This window comes from Xyrauchen texanus, chromosome 37 (genome assembly GCF_025860055.1).
Source record: "Xyrauchen texanus isolate HMW12.3.18 chromosome 37, RBS_HiC_50CHRs, whole genome shotgun sequence".
Lineage (NCBI taxonomy): Eukaryota > Metazoa > Chordata > Actinopteri > Cypriniformes > Catostomidae > Xyrauchen > Xyrauchen texanus.
In genome coordinates, this window is record NC_068312.1 from 297,899 (window position 1) to 324,636 (window position 26,738).

Here is a 26,738-nt window from a genome sequence, read left to right on the forward strand (position 1 = left end):
CTATTTATTTTTGTTACAAGCAGTGTTTCGTTAAAGCCTATTTATTTTTGTTACAAGCAGTGTTTCGTTAAAGCCTATTTATTTTTGTTACAAGCCGTGTTTCGTTAAAGCCTATTTATTTTTGTTACAAGCCGTGTTTCGTTAAAGCCTGTGTAAAGTTCATTTGTTTCAATGTACTGGTAGGCACCTGTGGCTTATAGACAGGTGCGGCTTATTTATGTTCAAAATAATATATTTTTTTTAATTCAGTGGGTGCGGCTTATATTCAGGTGCGCTCAACAGTCCGGAAATTACAGTAGTTAAATTTTGGATTATAACTGGATATTATCATGTGGTATTCTTGTTTCAACTGTTCATCTTTATTTTTGTTTGAATTTTTGAAAAAGTATGTTAAACACCTGGATGTCAACATGATCAGGTACTCTTTTTTTATGAACTGTTTGGTTTGGAACACCACACGAGCCACAGCACTTGTGTTATAAGAACTCTACGTTCATTGCAGCTCTTGCGTCAGACCAGATATTTAATCATGGCTCTTGTTAGAAGCTTCTAAACACTGATGCAGGCATCAATGTTTCATGGTAAAGTTGCAGGTGTACTGACCATTGTCACAGCAGCATTGTCCATGCCATCTGCCGTCACTAGTTTAAGTTATCCACAGCCGATTGATAAGCGTGCTGCGAATATGTGTCAGACAGGCACATTTGAACATATGTTCAATTAACAATATAACAGCTGCACTTTATGATGCCATTCCATATATAAAACTTGACTTCCTCTCCCTCTGTGAAACATGGCAGCAATCAAATGACTATTTTAATCTAATTTGTGTGCTCCGCCAGGATATACATACAGCATATTGATAGGCTGCAGCCTGTTGGTAAAAGGGAGGCCTTGCTGTTATTCATAGAACTGATGTGTCTGTTACTTAAATCTCTGCCCCATGTGTGTCACCATTTGAATGTTTGGCATTTATATTAAAAGTGTCTCTCCAGTTCTTGTTTTACTTATATTTCGCCCCTCCAAAGCCAATCCTATATTTTTCACAGAACACACAGAGTTGTTGACACTTCTCAGTCCCATTTGTCCAACAATGCTTTTAACCGGAGACTTGAATATTCATGTTGACACACACCAACACCTCCTGGAACCCCCCCTCATCCCCCCTTCTGCTACTTAACCAGCACTTATGGTCTGTGAGGAGGATGTGTGCCGGTGTTCTGACAATTTGTGCTGCCTTGTCGAAAAATGCTACCCAAGCGCGAATCGATCACAGAGAATGTCGATTCATTCTCTAGCTACTGTTTCCATAATGATGTAAATCTCACAATATTAAGACATCGTTATTTCATTTAAAACAGGGTAAGTGTATGGGGAGCATATTTTTATATTTTAAATGAACCAGCAATTATCACATTTGATATAACAAGTAAAAATGACATTATTGTATATTATATGAAATACAATTATAATAAAATTATAAGTTATGAGTACTGTATACTGTACTGTTTTTATTTTTAAAACTGTGTGAAAAGTAAAAATTATCATAAAATATTCATTTTTGACCTGTCAAAGCACACCTTTCCTAACTGAAACTTTCAGTTATTCTTGTTCAGCTGGCTGACCGTACAAATATTCATATGGTAGTTAGCATTTTTTGACACATGAATATTTACCTTATGTTCACTGTCATTAGAAAAAACAATACTACATAATAATGTCTTCAAGATGTAAGGAGTTGCATATTTTGATAGACCAACGTGCCCTATCAAATAATGCTCCCAGTGCAAATTCACTTTATTTTACATCACTACTCACTCCATATGCACCTTATGAATATGAAGAGTATGTTGAGATATTTTGTAATTATGCCTTCAAGATGTCAGGAGCAGCATATTCTGTAATAGCATCTTTAAGATGTCAGGAGTTGCATATTTTGATACACCAACGTGCCCTATCAAATAATGCTCCCAGATTTTTGAAACTAAATAAATGATGAAAGTACTCTGAATCTGGCAAAACAGTACATTTATTTATTTATTTTAATAAATATCATGTGCTCGCGTGAAATTGTAATGATGTGTAAATGATCCACGATTTGATCTTTAAATGTTATTTGTCGTTTTTTTTAATCAAGACGTTCTATGACACAAATATCATGCATTTTAAATAATGATATTCAAAATGTAAGCACATTTCAATCCTTGAAAACATACAGGTTAAAAATCAAGAATTTTCCAAACTTTCAAAACTCTGAAAGAAGTAGAACACACGATGAACGTAGGTCATTAATAGCTAATTGCTATATTATGCTGAAAATAAGGTGTGCATGCTAACATTTACACGTTCACATGTCAAATTATGTAATAAAAAAGGATTAAAGATATTGCAATGCTCACCGTCAAGTCTCCACAGCAAGGATGCATAGATTTATGGGCGTGGTAACGCAGAACAAAACTGTGAGTCTGCACATGCGCATAACCAGTAAGTAGCACATATCGATGGGTAGCACAAATCGTCAGAACACCGGGTCTTTCGGAAACAAGACTAGGAAAGCTTCAGGCCAGACAGCGTTTCATCTGCCTGTCTGAAAGTCTGCACTGACCAACTGGCCCCCGTCTTCACACAGATCTTCAATAGATCACTGGAGCAGTGTGAAGATCCCTGCTGCTTCAAACACTCCACCGTCATTCCAGTCCCCAAAAAATAAAATCACAGGGTTTAATAACAGCTCTCACATCTGCGGTCATGAAGTCATTTGAGAGACTGGTTTTGGCCTACCTGAAGGACATCACTGGACCCCTGATGGACCCCCTTCAGTTTGCTTACCGAGCAAACAGGTTTGTGGATGATGCCGTCAATATGGGACTGCATTATATCCTGGAAACACCTCAACAAACCTGGGACTTATGCAAGGAACGTATTTGTGGACTTCTGTTCAGCCTTCAATACCATCATGCCTGATCTTCTCTCAACATTTTTGAGCGGAAGAAGAAGAAAACTAATGTAAACAATAGGGGTCTTTCGCCCCTTCATGGCTTGACCCCTAATAATAATAATAATATTACTGCTTGACACACCACAGACTTTTCTTGATCTCTGATAACCTGCATCACCTCAAAGCGGCTTCTCTCAATGGAGTGAATCAGATCAGTAAAGATCTCCTCGCACTCCTCCACTGCTGCCTGTGCAGAGCGCTGTTACGCATGCACACACGCGCACACACACACACACACACGTTACAATCAGCATTCACCGTTACCTCACACAGCCTGTGAGCTAAAGTCAGGGGTTTAGCTAGTCCTGGGCTGAGAGGGCTATATCCCCAAGTCTTTTCTGGACAGCCCAGAATGTTTTAGAGGCACAAGCAGGAGCAATATGTCAGAGGTTAAGTCTCCTCAAAAATGTATTCAAAATGAACTACAATTAAACAACCTAAAGTGTTAAACTTATATGTTGTTTTAATCAGTTTATCTACTAATGTGCACAACTTGGAAGTATATAGCGTAAAATGAAGTATTTTCATATTTTTCTTTCATGTGCATTAGCCCAGGTGAGTTTTAATCACTGCATAAGTGCCAGATGAGGTTAAAAGCATAAAGGCTCCTCTCGTTAGTCAAGTGACCAATTATAATCTATACTGAAATTATGCAATGGCTTTTGTAGGGATGACCCCAATGTGTCTCTCTCTCTTGCTTACACATGCAGCAATGCTATAAACAATTGCTCCTGTTTGTAATCAACGAAGCAGTCTACAATGCAAGCGTGCAACATAGGAGCAATCTTTTTGCCACGTCAAATCTTCGTGCTTGCTCACATTACAGCTGCTTTGATAACAAAGGTAGAAATAGCAAAAATGTTTTGTATGCAATGCTTGCAGAACAGTGAAGAGAAATGTTAAACACATGATACAGCTCACTTTGTGAATTAGTCATTTTAATAATAATTAAACCTATTTAACGATTTACATAAAATAAAAATGATATAATTAATAATATACATTTAAAATATCATCTTATTATCTATCTTTTTATAAATTGTAACTATTTTCAATAAACATCGTAACTGATTTAGCAGCAAAGTCCCCTCTTTCGGGATATCATCTGTTTAACAGCATAACACCACTCACCCCAAAATGAAAACTCACCTTCATGTTTTAGCAAACCTATATGGCTTTCTTTCATCTGTGGAACTTAAAAGGAAATGTTAGGCAAAATGTTAGTCTCAGTCACCATTCACTTTCATTGTATGGAAAAAAGCTGAATGAAAGTTTCTGTTGACTGGGACTAACTGTCAGGATCCAGCCACTTCTGTTGGTTTAATTTATAAAAATAAAACAACATCGGCAATGACTAGGACTAGGTGATACTTGGATGTTCTGATTTGATTGAAGGTAGTACATGGCCTGAAAAGTTTGAAAAAGTATATATATATATTTTTTTTCTTCAGATTTCAGTCTGTTTCTAACACAAAAGGTATTCAATGTCTCTAGAAGACTTGGAAATGTAGCGTGCAAGTCAAATGGACTACTTTCACAATGCTTTTATGGAGTGTTTTTGTGCTTTTTAGAGGTAGACAGTCCCTTGGTCCCCATACTCTTTCATGGTATGGAAGAGAGCACCTCGGACATTGTGCTAAACTTCGGCTTAGTTGTGTCACAGAACAAAGAAAGTCATACAGGTTTGTTGAGTAAATTATAAAAATTTTTGGGAATCCCTATAAAAGTACAGTAAAATTAGAAAAGAACTCTAGTGACAAGATCTTACTAAAACAAACAACTCTTCTGAGTTTCAGACTTTTGTTACCTGTAGGAAATGGATGTGATCATCATTGTGTGAAAGCTGCTCCAGCTCAGTGTCTTTCTTCCTCAGATCAGAAATCTCCTGCTCCAGTTGCACCAAGAGACCTTCAGCTTGACCCACCACAGCCTTTTCCCGAGCTCTGATAACCTGCATCACCTCAGAGCGACTTCTCTCAATGGAGTGAATCAGATCAGTAAAGATCTCCTCGCACTCCTCCACTGCTGCCTGTGCAGAGCGCTGTTACGCATGCACACACGCGCACACACACACACACACACGTTACAATCAGCATTCACCGTTACCTCACACAGCCTGTGAGCTAAAGTCAGGGGTTTAGCTAGTCCTGGGCTGAGAGGGCTATATCCCCAAGTCTTTTCTGGACAGCCCAGAACGTTTTAGAGGCACAAGCAGGAGCAATATGTCAGAGGTTAAGTCTCCTCAAAAATGTATTCAAAATTTAATTAACTACAATTAAACAACCTAAAGTGTTAAACTTATATGTTGTTTTAATCAGTTTATCTACTAATGTGCACAACTTGGAAGTATATAGCGTAAAATGAAGTATTTTCATATTTTTCTTTCATGTGCATTAGCCCAGGTGAGTTTTAATCACTGCATAAGTGCCAGATGAGGTTAAAAGCATAAAGGCTCCTCTCGTTAGTCAAGTGACCAATTATAATGTATATTGAAATTATGCAATGGCTTTTTGCATTACTTCCTTTTTGCTACTTGCTGATGCGATACCTGTTTTTGTTTAGTTTGTTTTTTCTGAATTACATAGGAACATATTTGACAACATATTATCATTTTATCATCAAAATTATGTTTACAGGGGGGGTCATGTAACGCCATACGAGGAGCGGACGCGTGTACGGCGTGCTCTGTGGACTTTGTTAGTTTTAATACTATTTGTGTGATAAACCAGCGATATTCGATACACCCTGATTCTTAACTGTTAAGGATGACTATGTCAAAGGATTCAAAATCCTCAGGCTCTGGAGACATTAAAATAAACTTTCCCTGGACACTAGATTAAATTTGAAAGGTGAATTGAAAGAAATCCGGCATGAATTGATGAATGTGTCGGCAATGCTGACGAAGGTCATTGCTGACTTGGAGGATCTTGCTGTGATACGTTGATCGATCACTTCTATGGAGACAAATTATCTGAGTTGGTTACAAGAATGTCGGATGTTGAGAAACGGATTGATTATCTGGAGTCATCAGAGAGGGAATTAGCTGCTAACCCCCTAGCGAACAAGGGAGATTTGGAATGCATTTGGGAAAAACTGGAGGATTTGGAGAATCGTAATCGATGAAACAATGTCCAAATTGTTGGAATTCCTGAGCACAAGGAAGGCCGAGATATGGTAAAATTCCTAGACGGGCTCTTCCCGAGTCTGCTTGGCATAACAGGTCATAAGCTGTAAATCAAGCGAGCTCACAGGGTTCTGTGGAGGGAGACAGGCTCTGATCAATTCTGGCAAAATTTCTGAGATCATCCGTTAAAGATCTTGTGTTACATGAGGCGAAGATTAAAGGAAAGCTTTCTTGGAAGAACCACAGCATATTCTTGTTACCAGACTTTGTGAATTCGACAAGAGAGAAATGTGAACTATTCAGGGAATGCAAGAAACTTTTATATCAACAGAAGGTCGCTTTTGCACTCATGTTTCTGGCAAACTAAGAAAAGCTACTAAGGATGGCTGCAAAATATTGACATGCCCACAGCAAGCAATATCATTCATAAAGACAATCGAGTGATTAAGCCATTTGGTGATTTTCATGTTGCTGCCTAGTGGGCCTGACTCACTGAACATTCATTGACTGTCCTAGGAAGCTGAGCACCTTTTTAGTTTCTTTTTATGCTGGTTCCCCCTAGTGGCTGGAGTTTGTTTTGTTGAATAACACTCCTTCAAGAAACTTTTGAATCGACGGAGGGTCGCTTTTACACTTAAGTTCCTGGCCAGATTGACAATAGATACTAAGAATGGCCACAAACTATTTTCTTGTCCCCAACAATCATTGACTTTTATAAATTCATTGGAATGAGTAAGTCATTGTGTGGCGCTCGCTTTGCAGCCAAGTGGACCTGACTCACTGAACATTCATTTGACCTTCCAAGGAAAATGGCCGTCTTTTTTGTTTCTTTTTGTGCTGGTTCCACCTAGAGGCTGGAGATTGTTTTGTGTAGTAACACTCCTTCGACAAATTTGTGGATGAATCTGCACGTTCTTTGTGCTTATGCCTCATATTGGAGTTTGTTTTGTGAAATATTTTTGGATGGACATTGGAATGATTAGGTCATCTAATACATTTATGAAAAAGCCAGCTCACTGAATATTTGTTTGTCTGTCCAAGGAAACTGAACGGTTTTTATTTCTTTTATTTATTTATTTTGTGCTGGTTCCCCTGGAAGTTGGAGTTGTTTTGGGGAGGAACACACCTTCGGGACAGTATGTGGATGAATCTACACATTATTCGTGTTCTTCTGTTATGTAATACTGTATCACAAAATTTGAATAGAAAGACTGGACTTGAGCAATCCAATGGCAAAGTTGTCACGAGGGCTCTCCTAGGCATACATGGACTGTTTGAGTTTAGAGGGTTGGCGCTGTTGTGCGTGGGTTTAATGAGCGTGTTTTTATTTTTTCTGTTTATTTGTTTGATTCGGGGGGAAGTTCGGGTATTTATTATTGCACTAATGTTGGAATGTGGTCTTTATAATTTTGTTTTTGACACACAATCAATTTTTTCTAATATGCTAAAATGTGAACTGTTAATATGAGTGGATTGTCTCTCTCCACGTGGAATGTGAATAGGTTGGGGCGCCCTATAAAAAGGAAGGCTATTTCTTTTCATAAACTTAAGAAATGTGATAGTGTTTCTTCAAGAAATGCATCTTTCCCCACAGGAAGCTGAAAATTTTGGGAATATGTGGGGTGGGCATGTTTTCTTTAGTGCTCAAGAAAGAGCAGGGGAGTAATTACATTGATTAATAAACATCTTCAATTTAAATGCCTCAAACAGATTAAAGATAAATTAGGATATATTGTTTTAGCAGAAATTCAGGGGCAAAGGTTGATTTTGGCTAACATTTACACACCTAATGTTGATAATCAGGGCTTAGTGCATGTACTAAGGGACACACATCTGTGGAACAGCACATACCTCCCAAATCACACATTGAACCCATGCCTACTAAAATCAAAGGATATCAGTTGTCCAGCTGCTTTTGTATGTTGACCGTCCGGCATACTTAGAGGTCAGCCAGTGATCTCTCATTATGTCAGCAATTTGACCGATCATCTCCGCACATTGTCGTATGTGGGATTTATGTAAACTCAAAAAACTAAAATGTTTTTGTGGTGGAGTCTGATAAGCGGCCCAAATTTGATGAAAGGTTCTTCTTCTTTCACAATGAAGTATGCAATGTTTATCTTTATTTTCAGCTGCTTCCTCAGACTGCAGTCTGAGGAGACTTCTCCTCCTCAGACTGCAGCACTTGCCTCCTCAAGGCTGCTTACACAGAGCTTGATGGTTTCTCCGGTCTCATCCAGAGCACTGGATATGCCGCTGTGAGATGTTTCGCTACACTATCTCTTTTCAGATTAGCAATGGGCATTCCGGCTCTTTTCATAATTGCTGTTAAAACAATTCTAATTCAATTATTAAATGAAATTATACACTACCTTAACCTCAATTTATTTAAAAATGCATTGATTTGTTAAGAAAAATAATGCTATTAAACATTTGCATTTAAAGTGCAAATATAACTTATTGTATAAACAAAGTGCATATAAATCTAACCAATCAAAACGAATACAATCTGAACAACATAACAGACAGGGCCACCGCTGGCCAAATTGATGCCCTATGCGTGATATGAGCGTGAAGCGATCGTCAGTGTTCCGCAACTGCTTTCAGGTCCTTGAATAACGTATAGTGAATAAGTAAGGGCAGCCGGTGGACTTTCTGGTGCCATCCTAGGGAGTTGATGCCCTACGCAAACTGCGTAGTATGCATGTAGGTAGTGGCAGTAGCCTACTGATAATAGAATAATGCACCATATTCATCGACTTTATAGACATTACAGTTTTATCGTCTGTTAATGCTGATCTTCTGTAAAGCTGCTTTGAAACGATGTGTGTTGTGAAAGGCGCTATACAAATAAAATTGACTTGACAAAGAAAAATAAATAATTTGCAAAACTGCAGCATCCCACAAATTGAAATAAATGTAAAAAAGAAGGATGTTATTTCACGTGTGCATTTAAAGTATAACTTTTCAATGTACATAACAAAGTGCATATAAATGTAACAATTCAAATACAATCTGAACAACATAAGTTGGCTCCGCCCTCCTCACACATCTTTGGTTCATTGGTTGACACTGCGTGTCTGATTGACAGGAACAATAGGTGAGGCTTTTAGTCTGAGTGGACAGTCATAACTAATGTGTGCGCTTGAGCATTGAGGCCTATATTGTTTTTTTCGTTATTTTTAAATCTTTTGATTATTCGTATCTTAATTAGTTTTTTTAGATTTGTATAAATAGATTCTGATGTGCCAGCCAGCTCCCAACGTTCACCTACAAGAGCCTACTCGATCGTAAACAACCCATCACTATTTCAGATGCAGGTTTCCTGACACGAAGGACGAGATGTCCACCTGTTTCTGCCCTCTACAATATTTGCAGAACATGACGTTGTTTTCGAACTCTAGCCATGGGAATATTTTGAGCCAATTTGCATTGAATCTATATGTTCTCCCTTCACCAGCTACAGTGGACGTTGAAGTGACAGCTGTGGTCACGGTAGCTTTGCTATCAGCATCCCTAACGTTAGCCATCTCCAGTAAACCTTGTGAAGAGACTTCATTAGTTGAACCTTGCGAATCCCCCTCTCCAAATTCTTCTTTCTCCTCATCTCTTTTTTGCTTAAAATAAAATGCGATGTTGCCTAAACCGCTACTTTTTTCCATTGTTCACCTTTCTCTCTCTGACTGGACCACGTCATCACAGAAAACTCCGCTTGTGGAATGTGTGTCTTGTAATTTTTAAACAAATATCTTAAAAAGGGGGGTTACATTTGTAATCTTTATTCGCACACTGTGCTCGTAAATCATTTTTCCAGTTCGCACATATCTATTTTTAGGGGCAAATGCGAGTGAAATACTCGCACTGTAGAGCCCTGCCACCTGCTCTGTACTACTTTTAGGAGTAGCATACACCACCCTAAAGCGGCAGACACTCTGGGAGAGGTGATTTCTGCTTTTGGAAAAGGTCATGAGGCATCTGTGTATTACTCCCTGCTAATTCAGCGTCTTGGGGATGGAGCTTTAACATCTATGGGAGAAAGATTTAACTTGGGCTAGGAGTCTACATCTAGAGATGCAAGAGTGTGTCTGATGCAATTAAAGATTTTGCATCGATTCTATTGAACCCTCTCTAAATTGCATAGGCTTGGTTTAAAATACACACCCACCTGCTGGCAATGCCATTTGGAGGATGGAGATAGGACCCATCTTGACCTAGGATTCAGGAGTTTTAGATGAGTCTAGAATTTTGTTTGCGAAGTCCTCGGCACTCAAATTCTTTTCTGTCCCACACTTTGTGTGTTGGGTGATGGGGTGGTAATTGATATAACTGATAGGTATGTAAAACGGTGGGTCCTCACCAGCGTGATGATTGGGAGAGGGGATGGAGATCAGCGGGCGCTCCCTTTTTTTGTGAATGGTGCACTGAATTGGGCAAGGTAGTGTCATTTGAAGAGATGTCGTATAGATGGCTTGAAAGTTCAGTTGCATATCAGTTGTCATATGCAACCGTAACACCCACAGGTATATATATATATATATATATATATATATATATATATATATATATATATATATATATATATATATATATATATATATATTTTTTAGGGCTGTCAATCGATTAAAAATGTTAATCAAATGAATTACATGGTGTCCCAATTAATTAATCGCATATACAAATATTTGCTGAGAAAGCCCCTCATATAACAATAATTCAATATAGAATGATGAAATAATATTCTCGAGGTAGAAGAGTTCATCATTAATAAGACAATATAAAAAGCGGCTTTAGAATACAATGTATTGTTTATTATCATATTATTGATCATAAGTCAATCATTGACACACAGTTCACAGAAATCCATTACACAAGTGAATTTGTCAATCAGTTGGAGATTTATTATCAGGGCTTGTGCAATGTACACCTGCGTCAGACATGCTTGTGTAGCATGTCTTACGTTGTGTCATAAACATAAAAATGTTTAGGTCACTGTGTCAAGTTAAATATAGTTTAATACTTAGAACACATCTTGAGATCCCTGATTTCGAATTTGCGCTACTTCAAGTGTTTTGAATGCAAGAACGTAAGGCATGTTTGTGTTGTTCTGCTGAAGTTTTTCTTCACTGTATGAACTGTGTGTTGCTCACTCAGCTGAAGTTTCACTTACTAGTAAACAGGTGGTACTACAAGCTTGCATTTCTCAGGAATCTTATTACGGTCCGGGGGCATTGCGATTAATTGCGTATACATTTTTAACGCTTTATTTTTAATAAAATTAATCACACTGAATGAACGTGTTAAATCGACAGCCCTAATATATATATATATCAAATTTTATAAATGTATTTTGTGTGTAACACTGATTTTTTTTTTTAGATCAAAATGATGTCTACAGTAAATCAATGAATTCATTAAAACTTTAATCAAATGAAAATAGAACAATTCATTTTCAACATAATATTGTATCTCGTTTTTTTAAATAAAGTGCTTTTATACAGCACCTTACAGCCTTACAGCATATTCCAAAATACAACATTGAACCCGAACCCTAACCCTAACCCTCTCGGAATAGTCAGAGGAGAATCCTGGGGTTAGAAGCGCTCTCAAGAGTGGCTGGAAGGATTGTTGTCACTTTTCCCCTTCTACAAATTCCAATTGTACTCAAGAGGGTGATGTTGGGACATTGCAAGGTGTTATTGATTGCTCCCAGTTGACCAAAGAGACATTGGTTACCCTCCCTTCTACGTTTGGTTCATGGTCACTCTTGGCCATATCCAAAGAGAGTGGATCTTCTCTCCCTAAGTGCGAGAACAAGTTTGGCACCCAAAGCCAGACATGTTACAACGTTACAAGATATGTTATAATCCTCCACAAGTGGCAGGTTTTTTCAGCATGGTGTAAAGAACAACATCTGGATACTGTCAACTGTGGTATCTGCCTGGTTCTTGGTTTCCTTCAGCCTCTTTTGGAGTTTATATTGTAGCCTTCTCTTTTTCATGCTGTGGCAAGGGTGTGGTTGAGCGTCCATCCGGGAAGAGGGAAAACAGTAAGGATTCATCCCTGGGTGATTATTATGGCCTCACTCTCTGTTACTACCTGTTGGGGTGGGCCTTCACCCTGTGTTCAAATCACGCCCTGCTCCAGTGACTCCACTGCATGAAGGATACTAATGCGCAGATCACCCGTTGGTATCTGGCGTTACAGCCTTTTAAGTTCAAGGTAGTCCACAGGCCAGGGGCGCAGATGACTGTCGCGGATTTCCTCTCAAGAAATGGTGGGAGGGGACTGGTGGGCTTTTTTTAACCTAAGCGCTTTACACTGTTTCCCAATCACCCATTCACACACACACACTCATACACCAATGGTGGCAGAGCTGCCATGCAAGGCGCTAGCCTGCCATTGGGAGTAACTTGGGGTTCAGTGTCTTGCCCAAGGACACTTCGGCATGTGGAGTTGTGTGGGCCGGGAATCGAACCACCAACCCTATGATTGGCAGCTGACCCGCTCTACCAACTGAGCCACAGCCGTGCATAGCACGTCACTTGACAACCAAGACAGCGCTGACTTCCAGGGGAGTTGCAGGGACCCTGCTCCAGCTGAACACCACAATAGAGATGAATGGAAATGCTAACTGATAGCTCTCTCCAGCTATTTTAGAGTTCCTTTGACCCAATGTGATTATTAAACCACAAATGACCACTATTTTATTAAATAAATATGTAGTCTGTATGTGCCTCATGCTACAAAGTAAATTAGCACTCTGCTCACTGTCAACTGCTACAAACAGATCACGCTTATGCTCATGATGGTGTTTTCCGTGTATGAGCCAAGGAACTCTAAAAGATATGAACAGCTGGCGTCAGCACAACATCGGCTTCACACATTCACAAGCACTAACATTTGAATCGTGCAGCACATGCAAACTATACAATTGTCACAATAAATCAAAGCCTTTACGGTTTAATAATCATACAAGAACGTAATGCGATTTTATTTTGTGCGCTGAATGTTTACTGAATGACATTTTTGCATCAGCTGGTATCGGTTTATTGGTACTGGAGTACTTTTATGACAACGAAAACAAGTACTCGAGCATGGTATCAGAGCAATTCCATTACCAGAAATATCTCTTTTGTGTTCCACATAAGCAAAAATGTCATGGGTTTGGAATGATAGGAGTCAAGACTGCATTTTCATTCTTGGGTGAACTATTCCTTTAAGGATACGCTGGGGTTGAGAGTGCATGTGCTAAACATCGCTAGTCATGTGTTTCTGTCCAAAATGGTGCTGAAGGAAGGCAAAATTAATTTTTGTTTCCAAGCAAATCTATATGGTAGCATAAACGGAAAATAACTCTGGTTTGAATTTACACTGCCCATTAGTGCCATATAATGCAAACCACAAAGCCAGGACATTATTTATGTCTAGCAATGCTGCAGCCTTTAGAGGGATTGAATGTGCTGCTCACTAACTAACAGAAGAAGAGTAAAACTTCTCTTCCAGCAGTTGATCTTCTCAAAACTCACCTTATGATACTCTATAGCCGCTCTCAGCTCCTTAAGATTGTCCTCTTTCTCTTGTATTTTCTGCTGGCATTTTTTCTTTGTCTCGCCCAAGTGTTTCTGTAGGAATACAAATAATGAAAAATTTGGTAAATCAAGGCTGTGCACAGATATTTTGAAGGGCAGTGAAGAAGTAAAAGGGCACATAAAAAGTTTTTTTGTTTATTTATTTAACCCTTGGTGTATACATGCATGGTTTATCGCATACACAACAAATGCTGCTCTGGAGCTAACAGTCTAGAATCAACTAAAAACTATATTTGGGTAAAACGAAAATTTTCACATGAGAATATGCATTGCTTTTAGTGCTAAATGCAAGTTCTCAAGTGAAAGTGAGCCACTGTGATCAAGCTTCTCACACAGTGAACGTGCAACGGACATCAACATTTTCACTGAAAAATCCCTTAAATTTCAAGCTTGTTTCTCCCAAAATCCACTGTATGCCTTTAGAAAACGAATGAGCTGCATGCACTATAATTATAGTTTTTGGTCCTTTTGTAAGCTTTAATCTGAGTAAAACTGAAAAACTGAAAAGACGATATGTGCTATTTGTGAAAAATCTCTTTTGTGTTCCACATAAGCAAAAATGTCATGGGTTTGGAATGATAGGAGTCAAGACTGCATTTTCATTCTTGGGTGAATATTCCTTTAAGGATACGCTGGGGTTGAGAGTGCATGTGCTAAATGAATAAATATGAATGTAAATTCCAGTCCATGAGAACAAACGAGCAGTGGCAGTGTAGAAAATGGCTGTTAGTGTAATATTGTTTAATGACAGGCTATATAGGTCATAACAAAATGAATCATGATTGTAAAGTTACAAATTCATAAAACTAGGTCTCCATACATCATGATCATCATTTGTAAGATCATACCTGTTTCTTGGTCCTTTCTGCTGCAGCTGATACTGTGTCATGACTTTTGTGGTTTTCCATCATACACACGTAACATATACACTGCTGATCGTTATGACAGTAAAGTTCCAGCAGTTTATCATGTTGATGGCAGATCATCTCATGAAGGTTTCCAGTGGCATCCATCAATTTGTGTTTCTTACCTTTGAAAAGATTGTCATGTTGTTCAAGGTGATTTTGACAGTAAGAGATTATACACACCAAACAGGATTTGGTGGCTTTTTGTTTTACTCCAGAACAGACGTCACACTCCACATCTCCAGCTCCAGTGAAACAGTGAGCGGGAACAGCAGTTTGGAGCTTTATCTTCAGTTTCTCCACCATTTCAGCCAAAATAGTGTTTTTATTCAGAGCAGGTCTTTGGGTGAATGTCTGTCTGCACTGTGGGCAGCTGTACACTCCCTTTTGATCATCTTGATTCCAGCAGTCTGTAATGCAGCTCATACAGTAACTGTGTCCACAGGGAATAGCCACTGGAACCTTCAGTATATCCAAACAGATTGAACAGCTGAACTGGTCCTGATCCACTGAAATACTGGCTTCTGCCATTTCACTGCATGTACACAGACAGAGAGACACATTAAACAGCTGGTATATTCCAATCACCTGATATTGGCCTATGAAGTTTACAGGGTAGCAGCAAAATTAAGCGAGTCTGTGTGACAAAGACCTATCAAATACCTCTATTTTTATCCAAGTCAGCTTACATCATACACAAAAGTGGTGGCAAAAAGTTAAAATAATACATAAAACTTCATCTAGACTGAACCTTGGAAAGTTTTCTCAACTATATTACAGCTAGGGCTGTCAGGATGATGATGATAATTTGTCTAAAGTCTTATTTGTGGTTCATTCTTAAGTAATTTACTCATATTTAACATGGAATCACATAATATAAATAGGGAGGTAAGATTTCATTTAAGGCTTCAAAAGCTTTTGAAGGATATCAAATATATTTTAATTATAAAAATATTTTTAAATACTTAAACTATACCTTTCCTTTTGGTCAACTTTAGTCTTGGTCCATTTTTCCATTTACACTGTTGCTGTTGGAAACCAACCAACTTGAACAGCCATTACATTATATTATATTATATTATATTATGCAATAGTAAAATATATTTCTGTCCTATATTCTTAACTTTCACACTAGGGCTGCAACTAATGATTATTTTGAACGATTATTCCTCTATTTGGCGATTATTGGATTTGGAACGATTAATCATTAGCTCTTAAACAATTATTCAGCTTGTGCCCAACTTACTACGTGCTTACTAACAATAAAGAGGACAAAATCATATTTTAAAATTATCTCTAAATGTAAAGAAATTCACTGCAAAAAATCCTCTTGTTATCGAGTGTTTTTGTCTTTTTGTTTTCCATTTAAAACAGTCTAAAACTCTTATCTTAAAAGATATTTAGACCTGTTTTAAGAGCATATATCGTAAATATAAGTGTATATTTCACTTGTTTATACTGCAAGTTCAGCAAAGACAAAATATACTTCTATTCAAGATCTATTCTCTAAAAGCAAGTCTAAATATCTGATTTGCTACTTCTCTTGTGAATTCATCATTTTTTTATGAATTTTTAGATATTTAAAAATATTTGTATTTTTAATATTATATTCAATATTCTCACAAAAAAAAAAATTTCTTCTGCAGTATAGCTGCTAAAGTAAATGTACGTTGTTTTAAAGGATTTTTAAATATTTATATTGGAAAATCAAATCATAAACATATTTTGTTGCGGTGTATAATGGGGTGAAGACTTCACATCTCTCACCTTTCTGTTCACTTCAATCCATCTTTAGCTCATAAAAAACTCTCTTTTATTAATAAAGCTGCGTATTGCCTATGTTCTTCACGATAATAAACACAGTAACATATATATTGTGATTTAAAAAGTCGAGAGTCATGTTATAATCTAGCTAAAGATGTGACGCATTAAATATAATCGCATTAAAGTAGTAACGCATTAAATATAACCGCATTAAAGAAGTAATGCATTAAATATAACCGCATTAAAGATGTAACGCATTAAATATAACGGCATTAAAGATGTAACGCATTATATATAACCGCATTAAAGATGCAACGCATTAATTATAACCGCATTAATGATGTAACGCATTAAATATAAACGCATTAAAGATGTAACGCATTAAATATAACCGCATTAAAGATGTAACGCATTAAATATAACCGCATTAAAGACGTAACGCATTAAATATAACCGCATTAAAGATGTAAAGCATTAAATATAACCGCATTAAAGATGTAATGCATTAAATATAACCGCATTAAAGATGTAACGCATTAAACATAACCGCATTAAATATAACCACATTAAAAATGTAAAACATTAAAGATAACCGTATTAGAGATGTAACGTATTAAATATAACCGCATTAAAGATGTAAAACATTAAAGATAACCGTTTAAAGATGTAACGCATTAAATATAACCGCATTAAAGATATAAAACATTTAAGATAACCGTATTAAAGATGTAACGCTTTAAAGATAACCGCATAAAAAATGCAACGCATTCAATATAACTGCATTAAATATGTAACGCATTAAATATAACTGCATTAAATATAACTGCACTAAAGCTGTAACACATTAAATATAACTGCATTAAAGCTGTAACGCATTAAATATAACTGCATTAAAGATGTAACGCATTAAGTATAACCGCATTAAAGATGTAACGCATTAAATATAGCCGCATTAAAGATGTAACACATTAAATATAGCCGCATTAAAGATGTAACGCATTAAATATAACCGCATTAAAGCTGTAACGCATTAAATATAACTGCATTAAAGATGTAACACATTCAATATAACTGCATTAAATATGTAAAACATTAAATATAACCACATTAAAGCTGTAACGCATTAAATATAACTGCATTAAATATGTAAAACATTAAATATAACCGCATTAAAGCTGTAACGCATTAAATATAACGTCTAGGTTACGTATGTAACCGCCATTCCCTGATGGAGGGAACGAGACGTTGTGTCGGAGAAGCAACACTAGGGGTCTCTCTTGAGCGCCGAATATGCCTCTGAACTATGAAAAAAGGCCAATGAGAAGTTGGCAGACAGTATTTGCATACCCCGCCCCCGGACATACGGGTATTTAAGTGGGCAAATACGATGAGTTCATTCAGGATTTTTCTGAGGAGCTGGAAATGGTCCGGCACAACAGTGGCTCGGCTCAGCTACGTGGCAAGGAGGACATAACGTCTCGTTCCCTCCATCAGGGAACGGAGGTTACATACGTAAACTAGATGTTCCCCGTCTGTCGCTCTCTCGACGTTGTGTCCAATTTAAATCACGCCATGCACTGAGCCGTGTACGTGTTCTGCTGACACAGGAGCGTGCAGGTATTTTACGTGCAAAGACGACCAGCTGTGTCAGACTGCACATACCCTTCCCCAATGCCCCATAAAAGTCGTCAGAATCCTTCTGGTTACCCTAAACAGGGGAACAAGGCGACGCTTGCCAACCTGGGAATGGGCCAAGCCTGGCTGGGCCTCTTTTCTCTCTGTGTTTCTCTGCATAGAGCAAGAACGGCCGGGGCCCTTACACGCATCGAGGGAAGGGGGTCTTACCCAATTTCCTATTTTTTCCAGGGGGGAAAAGCCCTGCGGAGACCACACCTGCCCGGCAGGGGAGGTAAAGGTGGTGAATACATCACATGGGCTTTTAGGCGACATGTGGAAAGTGGCGCAGTGGTAGATCCAGCCTTAAGGAGGGGGGAGTTGCTACAACACGGCGACCGGAGGGGACCGTACCATGGATAATACACACAGGGGGAGTCCGCGTAGGAGTCCTTGCCAAGAGCACCTATTCCAGTACAGGGTAGATTAAGTACCCGCAGTGGATTGGGTCGGCGAGTTCCTCCGCTGAACTGCAGACCCACAAGGGCTAGGGAGGAATCATCCAGGGATCCGAGAGATGGGATCTCCTGGGAGAAAGAGGCGCACGGTTTTACCTCAGCAAGGCGCAAGCGATTCACCTGGCTAGTTCCTCAGCGTGTTACCGAGTTCTACAGGCTCGGACCTGAGAGAACACGGGACGATACTGACTCAACCCGGAGATTGTAAAATCTCGCAAATGTATTAGGTGTTGCCCAACCCGCTGCACTCAAATGTCTGCCAGGGAGGTGCCCCTGGCCAGTGCCCACGAGGACCCAATGCTTTGTGTTAGATACTTCCTCCTATTAAGCAAAGATAAGTAAGGAAAAATTGAAGATGGTCTGTTGAATTATTACAAAATAATGCACACCTGAAGTGGTAATAACCGTTGCACTTCGGATGTGCAATATTTTTCAATAATTCAATGGGCTGGAGTCATTTATTCCGCTTATACCATGGTTACCATTCCTTAAAACATAGTTCAGGGTTTTATATCAAGACATTTTCTGATTTTCATTCCCAAAACGCTCAAGAGTTTAACTACTTTCTTTCGCCACAGATTCAACGTCTCGCTGATACAGAGAACGAGAATTTAGTTATGTCAATACTGTATGTCAAACTTTGCTCTCTATTAAACTTTAAGTAAAGACACAATAATATATAACGTTAGTAATTCTAGATTATCTGAGTGAAGTAATATTACAGCGGGGGGGGGGGGGTGTTTGGGGGTGTAGGGTGGGGAGTGATGTTCGCTGTCCTTTTCAACATATTGCGGCGCCGTTTTGTGGTCCATTCTGCATAATGCAGCGGCCCGCTCAGTTCGCCTGATGGACAGTCCGCCCCTGATCGCCCCCAAAGTGCGTCAGCCCACCGGGAAAATGTCCGGAATGCCAGATTAACAGTCCAGCCCTGAGCATCATTATTGGCCAAACAGCCATGAACTGAAATGTTTAAAACATCACTTTAGAACTAGCAACAGAGCATAGCGAGGCTTGTGCTGTTTTACTGGAGTAACAAGTTGGTGTGTTTGTGAGTTTTTTTTTTGAGGGATCGAAAGAGAGAAGATCAGAAACTGAGAGATATCGCCTATGGGACTACCTTTATTTGTTGCAGCTCTCGTCAGAAGTAACATCGCTTCAAAATCTCCAATTATTTTTAACCCTATTGATCAAGTGTTTCTAGCTTTGATACAGCTCAAGCCTTTATTGCTTTCGAAAACGTCACGTTAGAACTAGCAACGGAAGATGTGCTGCTTTTCGGCATGGAGTAACAAGGTAGTGTGTGTGCGTATGTGTGTGTGTGTTCGTTCGAGAGAGAGAGGGGGAGGGGTAGTGTGGTGCTTTCCATTATAGCCATGTGAAAATACACTGAAAAATAAAACGTTTGACATATTAAAAGTAATTGGGTAATAGAAAATGTTGTACTGATCGGGGTGCGGCTATATATGTTGGTCACAAAACGAGTCATAATTTTGTTGTGGTAGCCTGTAGGGCTCTTTGAAAGAACTGAAATCATTTGGCAAAGTGATATGGAACCATTACGTGATCAAGACCTGGAACTACTTCATAGCCGTGTGTTTATTTTAAAAATAATAGCACACCTTAGAACATCTGTCAACCAATCAGAATCAAGCATTCAACAGACCCCGTATAACTGTAAGTAAACCATTCATAGGTTGATTTCCTTGAAAACTGTAACTTTTGTGGAGGTGTAAAAATAGCTCTGTTTGAGCCACCTGTCCAACCCAAAACAACATTAAATCAACCAATGGCGTGAGTTTGGTGCAGGACTATCTGTGATCAAATGCAGATGGGGGAGTGTTCTAAAAAAGTATTTTAAGTATTTAAACACAAAATGGGTTTATTAAAAGTGAAGACTGATAGAGAGTAATTCTTACAGGTCGCTGTATTAAAGTGGTTTTCTTTACAAGTGTCCGTTCACACGAATGCCTCTTGCATCCATCCGCACTGTTTTTTAATTCTGTTCCTATGTAAACAAGCTTTTGTTGGACAGCTCTTTCATTGTTGCACAACCGTCTCTTGCAGCAGCCATGTTGAAAAGAAAATGTCCCGTATTTGACTGGTACAAAGTTGGCAACACTAGTTCAGGGTGTTGCTTGGATAATAGGCCTATAAATGCATTGTGTACACGTGTGTTTTTTTTTATTTTTTATCTGATTATGACTGATATTCAAAATACCGATCAATGTTACCAAATTGATTAAAAGTCATTCTACATATGTTTCCATTAATCGTGGAATAAATATGAGGCGCTGTGTTAGGTTTAAATCAAAATAAACTGTCGCATCCATATGTGTAACACTTGCAAGCAAATGTGAAGTAATCACACGTAAATGTATTATATGATCAAACAGATACATATGCCTACATACTCCAATGTGAAATGCAGACCAATACATCTATACAACACTTACGTTGTTGTGTTGATGCCTCAATAACAGAGATTGTGCAGCGTTTAATCAGCTTTACTTTCACTCTCTCACAAGCTAACTTCCCACTTCACCTCCCGTCTTCTTCTACACACTTTCCCCCATACACAGCAGACCTATTGAGACCTCTAGTGGTATGATAAAACAAAAAAAAAGGATGCTTCTCATTTCTTAAATTGTGCATCCTCGTTCCCCGTGTGTCACTCACTCGACGTTGTGTCGACGTTGTGTCTATGAGTTGACAGACTCAGACATCTCTGATCTTGAGAATCGGGCCAATGAGAATTGGAGTGTGGAATTTGCATGCCACTCCCCCAGACATACGGGTATAAAAAGAGTGACGTTGCACATCCACATCAGATTAATTCTTCAGAGCGGATATATATATAAAAAACACAAATAAAAGAGTATATTTCTCTGAAAGAGTGACGCAAACGGTGAAGCGTCTTTTTCAAGATGTCTTTCCGTTTGTGTGTATGTCCTGGTTGCGGTTGTTGTCTCTCCCCATCTGATGGCCACGATCGCTGCCTCTCGTGTCTGGGTGCTACCCACGCGGAGTCAGTGTATGTGGATGGTTCATGTCCTCACTGCGAGGCATGACCATGGCTACGTTGCGGTTGCGGCTTGCCCTCGTAAGAGCGCAAGCCACCCCAGCTGCTTCCCGACTCGGTCCTTCTACCTACGGGTATGAGGCAGTGTCGGCTAGCACTGGGGGGCGATATGGGGACCTCAGTGGGAGCCTCTCCGCCGGGTATAACCCCACGGACCTCCCACTTCCCGTCACACTCGTATGCTCCAACCGAGTGCTGGAGCGGAGCGCCTGACGACGATGAGATCTCGATCACAGCATCGGAGAGCGGGTTCGTCATGTCTGACGCTGAGAACTCGGCTGGACTCCCACCCTCGGGTGTGGCGGCTCAGTCGCAGGCTGACACGGAGCTGACAGCCATGCTTGCCCAGGCAGCCGCAAGTGTCTGGCTGGAGTGGAATCCAGACAAGGGGCTACGCGGCGATTCCCCAGGTGGACCAAGTGGTCGCGGTGAACTTATTCCCGGAAAATGCCTCCACCTGGCGGAACCGCCCGAGGCTCACGTGCAGGGCCTGTAGGCTGATGTTGTCTCTGACGGCTAAAGCCTAAAGCGCCGCTGGGCACGCTGCCTCCGCCTTGCATGCCATGGCACTCCTGCGGGTCCAACAAGCCAAGGCACTTAGATAACTACACAAGGGTAGTCCTGACCCGGGTCTAATGCAGGAGCTGCGGTCGGCGACCGACTTTGCCCTCCAGGCAACGAAGGTTACATTGCGGGCTCTCGGGCAGGTGATGGTCCAGGAGCGCCACCTCTGGCTCAACCTGGTCGAGTCACGAGAGGCTGACAAGGTACGTTTCCTTGACACCCCATCTCCCAGGTTGGGCTGTTTGGCAACACCTTTGGAGGCTTCACCCGGCAGTTCTCAACGGTGAGGAAGCAGACGGAGGCTATACAGCACATCCTGCCCAGGCGGAGCCACAGACCCCGCACCCCGTCTCCTCGTCGCCCAGCGCATCCCCCTGCGGTGCCAGCACCAACACCAGTCCCGCCACAGCCCGCCCCTCGGGGTCGGCCCCGACGCGGAGCTACCCGCAGGATGGCGACGCACCCACCCCCGCCTCACGGCCTGCCGCCAAAAACCCCAAGAAGGCTTCGAAGTGCCCCTGAGACGGGCAGCCCCGGGACTCAGGAAACTGAGCCGGAGGGGCGGGTGGAGAATCCTTATTTCCTTTTGAATTTTATTTCACCGCACGCCCAAATATCTACATTAGCCTACCCACAGTAATGTGGAGCACCCATGGTCTGAGATTAAGATTCAACTTTATTGTCATTGTGCAGTGTACACGTACAGAGCCAATAAAATTCAGTTGTTTTTGAATATCCCAACTAGCTGGGGTCAGAGCACAGAGTCAGCCATGAAACAGCACGCCTGGAGCAGATAGGGTCATGGGTGTTGCTCAAGGGCCCAACAGTGGTATCTTGGCAGTGCTGGGGCTTGAACCCCAACCTTTCGGTCAGTAACCCAGAGCCTTAACCGCTGAGCCACCACTTTCCCATATATAGTTCTGTATTGCACAAATGCACACACCACATTCACACACTAGTTTTTTTTTATTATTAGTTTTTTTATTAAAAATGTTTATTGATTCCAATGACAAATCAAACAAATATAACAGGAAACACAGAATAAAACTACAAGAACCTAAACCCTTCCATCCAAACATGAAGCCCCATCCCCCAGACTCTGAGTTAGCAGGGAGTAATACACCTTTTCCAAAGGCAATAATCACCTCTCCCAGAGTATCTGCCTCTTTAGAAGGGTGCAAGCTGCTCCCAAAAATTAATCTACAGAGCAGGTGGCACAGCTGTAAATACCTAAAGAACTGAGATCTGAGAATCCTGAGAAATGTTGAACCAATTTTTCAAAAGATCTCTCCACTCTCATATAGGTCACCAAGTGTATTAACCTCCCTCACAATCCACTCTGACCAACAGAAAGGGGACTTATTAATACATAATTTATTGTTCAGCCATAAGCTCGAGGCAACATTTAAATAAATGTCTGAATTAAACACTCTGGACACTTTTGTCCATACTGAGTGCAAATGCGAGATCACAGGGTGTAACTTAACTTCTCCAATTAGTTTAACAGAAAGGCTTTGCAAAATAGGGGCAAGAACTTCCTGTTCAATACAAAACCAGGGAGGGGCTCTCTCAGGTGGAAGCGACAAATGAGCCATATGTCTGAGACCAAATGCATAATAATAAAACAAAATCTTGGGTATGTAATGTTTGGTGCCCAAGGAATGTAAGAGAGGAGATGCAGGAGTAGAACCTTAGAATCTTTTAAGAACATTCTCAGGAGTGGAAACAAATGCTGGAGTGGAAGCAAACGCATTCAAGGACGGACCAATACTAAACAAAACTAGAGGGTATACTGTATATACACTTGCTAACTACTGAGGAAATGGAATACAGGTGGGGATAACAATGAACAGATGAAGTGATTAGGGCAGTGGACTCTGGGAAACGTAGTGCTGGGGAAACTTCAAAATAAGAGTCCTTGAACACAGTGGAGACAAACTGTGACAGGGTAGGCCTAGCCCCCCTTTGTCAATCGGCCTCCCCTTTGTCAATTGGCCTATGTATCTTATTGAAATGTAATCTGGGACGCTTACCATTCCAAATGAAAGACTTCGCTATGCTATCAAATTGCTTGAAATAAAAGAGGGGTACATCTATAGGGAGAGATTTTAGCAGGTAGTTAAATTTTGGAATACAATTTATTTTATTACCATTAACCTTACATTTACATTTACATTTATTCATTTGGCAGACGCTTTTATCCAAAGCGACTTACAAAAGAGGAAGAACATCAGCGAATCATCTTAGGGAGACAGTGGTACAAAAAGTGCCATATTACAAAGTTTCACTATCATCAGAATAGTACACCAAACAGATTTAAGTGCAACAAGAAATGTAAATAATTTTTTTTTTTTTTTTTTTTTTTTTAGTGACCGGTTAAGTGCTTTTGGAAAAGATGTGTTTTTAGCCGTTTTTTGAAGATAGAGAGTGAGTTAGCTTCCCAGATTGAGTTGGGAAGGTCATTTCACCACCGTGGTATGATGAAACTGAAAGTCCGGGAAAGTGTTTTGGTGCCGCTTTGTTTTGGTACGACAAGGCGACGTTCCTTAGCCGACCGCAGGCTTCTGGTGGGAACGTAGCTCTGCATAAATGTTTTTAGGTATGCTGGAGCAGACCCAGTGACTGTTTTATATGCCAGCATCAGGGCCTTGAATTGAATACGTGCATGAACCAGCAGCCAGTGGAGAGAGACAAAGAGTGGTGTAACATGTGCTCTCTTAGGCTCATTAAAGACCAGACGTGCTGCTGCATTCTGGATCATTTGCAGGGGTCTAATAGCACATGCAGGAAGGCCTGCAATGAGAGCGTTACAGTAGTCCAGTCTAGTTATGACAAGGGACTGAATGAGCAGTTGTGTGGCATGTACAGAGAGGAAGGGTCTTATCTTCCTGATATTGTAGAGTGTAAATCTACATGATCTTGCAGTTTTTGAAATGTGGTCTGTGAAATTTAGCCCATCATCAATGGTTACCCCTAGATTTCTGACCGTTTTGGAAGGCGCAACTGTAGTTGGACCCAGCTGCACGGTGATGTTGTGTTCAACAGCCAGGTTGGCTGGAAAGACAAGGAGTTCGGTCTTGGCAGGGTTGAGTTGAAGGTGGTGTTCCTTCATCCAGGCTGAGATGTCTGCCAGACAGGCAGCAATTCGAGCGGTCACTGTGGTGTCGTTGGGCTGGAAAGACAAGTAGAGTTGCATGTCATCAGCGTAGCAGTGTTAGGAGAAACCATGTGACTGATAGATGGGTCCCAGTGATGTTGTGTATATGGAGAAGAGAAGTGGCCCAAGCACTGATCCCTGAGGTACCCCAGTAAGTAACTGGTGTGGCTTGGATACTTCCCCTCTCCATGCTACCTCAAAGGACCTTTCTGAGAGATAAGAGTTGAACCAGTCAAGCACAGTTCCAGTGATACCCAGTTTAGAGAGGGTGGAGAGTAGGATCTGATGGTTGACTGTGTCAAAGGCTGCAGAAAGGTCCAGCAGAATCAGAACGGATGATCTGGATTCAGCTTTCGCCTGTCTCAGCGACTCGATGACAGACAGCAGGGCAGTCTCTGTGGAGTGTCCACTTTTGAAGCCTGACTGATTGTCATCCAGCAGCTTGTTCTGTGAGAGATAGGCGGAGATCTGATTGAAAACTGCCCTTTCAAGTGTTTTTGCCATGAATGGGATGAGAGAGACTGGTCTGTAGTGTTCTATCTGTGTGGGGTTAAGTGCAGGTTTTTTCAGCAGTGGGGTTACTCGAGCCTGCTTAAATGTAGTGGGAAAAGTGCCTGCGAGAAGGGATGTGTTAATAATGTGTGTAAGTGCCGGTAGGATGGACGGAGAGATGGCCTGGAGAAGGTGTGATGGAATGGGGTCAAGGGAACAGGTTGTGGGGTGGTTGGAGAGGAGGAGTTTAGAGACCTCAGTGTCAGTTAAAGGAGAGAACATAGGGAAAGAAGGGTTGCATACAGGAGCCAGGTGTTTGACAGGGTGTGGTGCTGTGAATTATTGCTGACGGCTGTAACCTTATCAGTAAAAAATGTGGCGAATATATCTGCTGTCAGTGATGTGTCAGGTGGTGGAGGGGGAGGGCAGAGAAGTGTGTTAAATGTTCTAAACAAGCTACGAGTGTCTGTGGTCCTGTTGATCTTGGTCTGGTAATATGACGTTTTTGCAGTTTTAACGTTAATTGAAAAAGTTGCAAGCAGAAGCTGATATTTACCTAGATCAGCTGGATCTTTAGATTTCCTCCATCTCCTCTCAGCTGCCCTGAGATCAGTCCGATGTTCAAGAAGGACGTCAGACAGCCAGGGGCTGGGTGGTGTAGTCCGTACTGGTCTAGAGGAGAGAGGACAGATGTTGTCTAGACAGGTTGTTAAAGTAGAGCTAAGTGTGTCTGTGGCAGTGTTTACATCAAGCATGGAAAATACATTTATTGTGGGAAGAGAGGCAGAGACATCAGTGGAAAGGCGAGAGGGTGAGAGGGAACGGAGGTTACGGCGAAAGGAAACCAAAGGTGGGGTCGGTTTTACAATGGATGGGAGAATCATGTTGAATTGAACAAAGTAGTGATCAGAGACATGTAAAGGTGTAACAAGAA

At 40.4% G+C, this 26,738-nt stretch overlaps 2 protein-coding genes across 3 annotated transcripts in view; both read right to left on the reverse strand.

The window, feature by feature from the left end:
- LOC127631002 (tripartite motif-containing protein 16-like) overlaps positions 1-21,170 on the reverse strand; it is a 42,948-nt gene extending 21,778 nt beyond the window's left edge. The window contains exons 1-4 of one of the 2 annotated variants that reach the window (XM_052108936.1): positions 20,966-21,170; positions 14,560-15,151; positions 13,649-13,744; positions 4,806-5,039 (exon numbers count right to left, since the gene is read on the reverse strand). In XM_052108936.1, the coding sequence (XP_051964896.1) occupies positions 4,806-5,039; positions 13,649-13,744; positions 14,560-15,147 (918 nt within the window). In that variant the 5' untranslated portion in view covers positions 15,148-15,151; positions 20,966-21,170. The remainder of the gene's footprint in view (positions 1-4,805; positions 5,040-13,648; positions 13,745-14,559; positions 15,152-20,965) is intronic. The other variant, XM_052108938.1, reaches the window with a different exon arrangement.
- Positions 21,171-24,709: 3,539 nt separating this feature from the next.
- LOC127631003 (uncharacterized) lies at positions 24,710-25,624 on the reverse strand (the record flags this gene model as incomplete). Its single annotated transcript, XM_052108939.1, has 2 exons — positions 24,710-25,307; positions 25,503-25,624. Coding segments are annotated over 2 exons (720 nt in total), but the record flags the coding sequence as incomplete, so codon positions are not given.
- Positions 25,625-26,738: the final 1,114 nt, after the last annotated feature.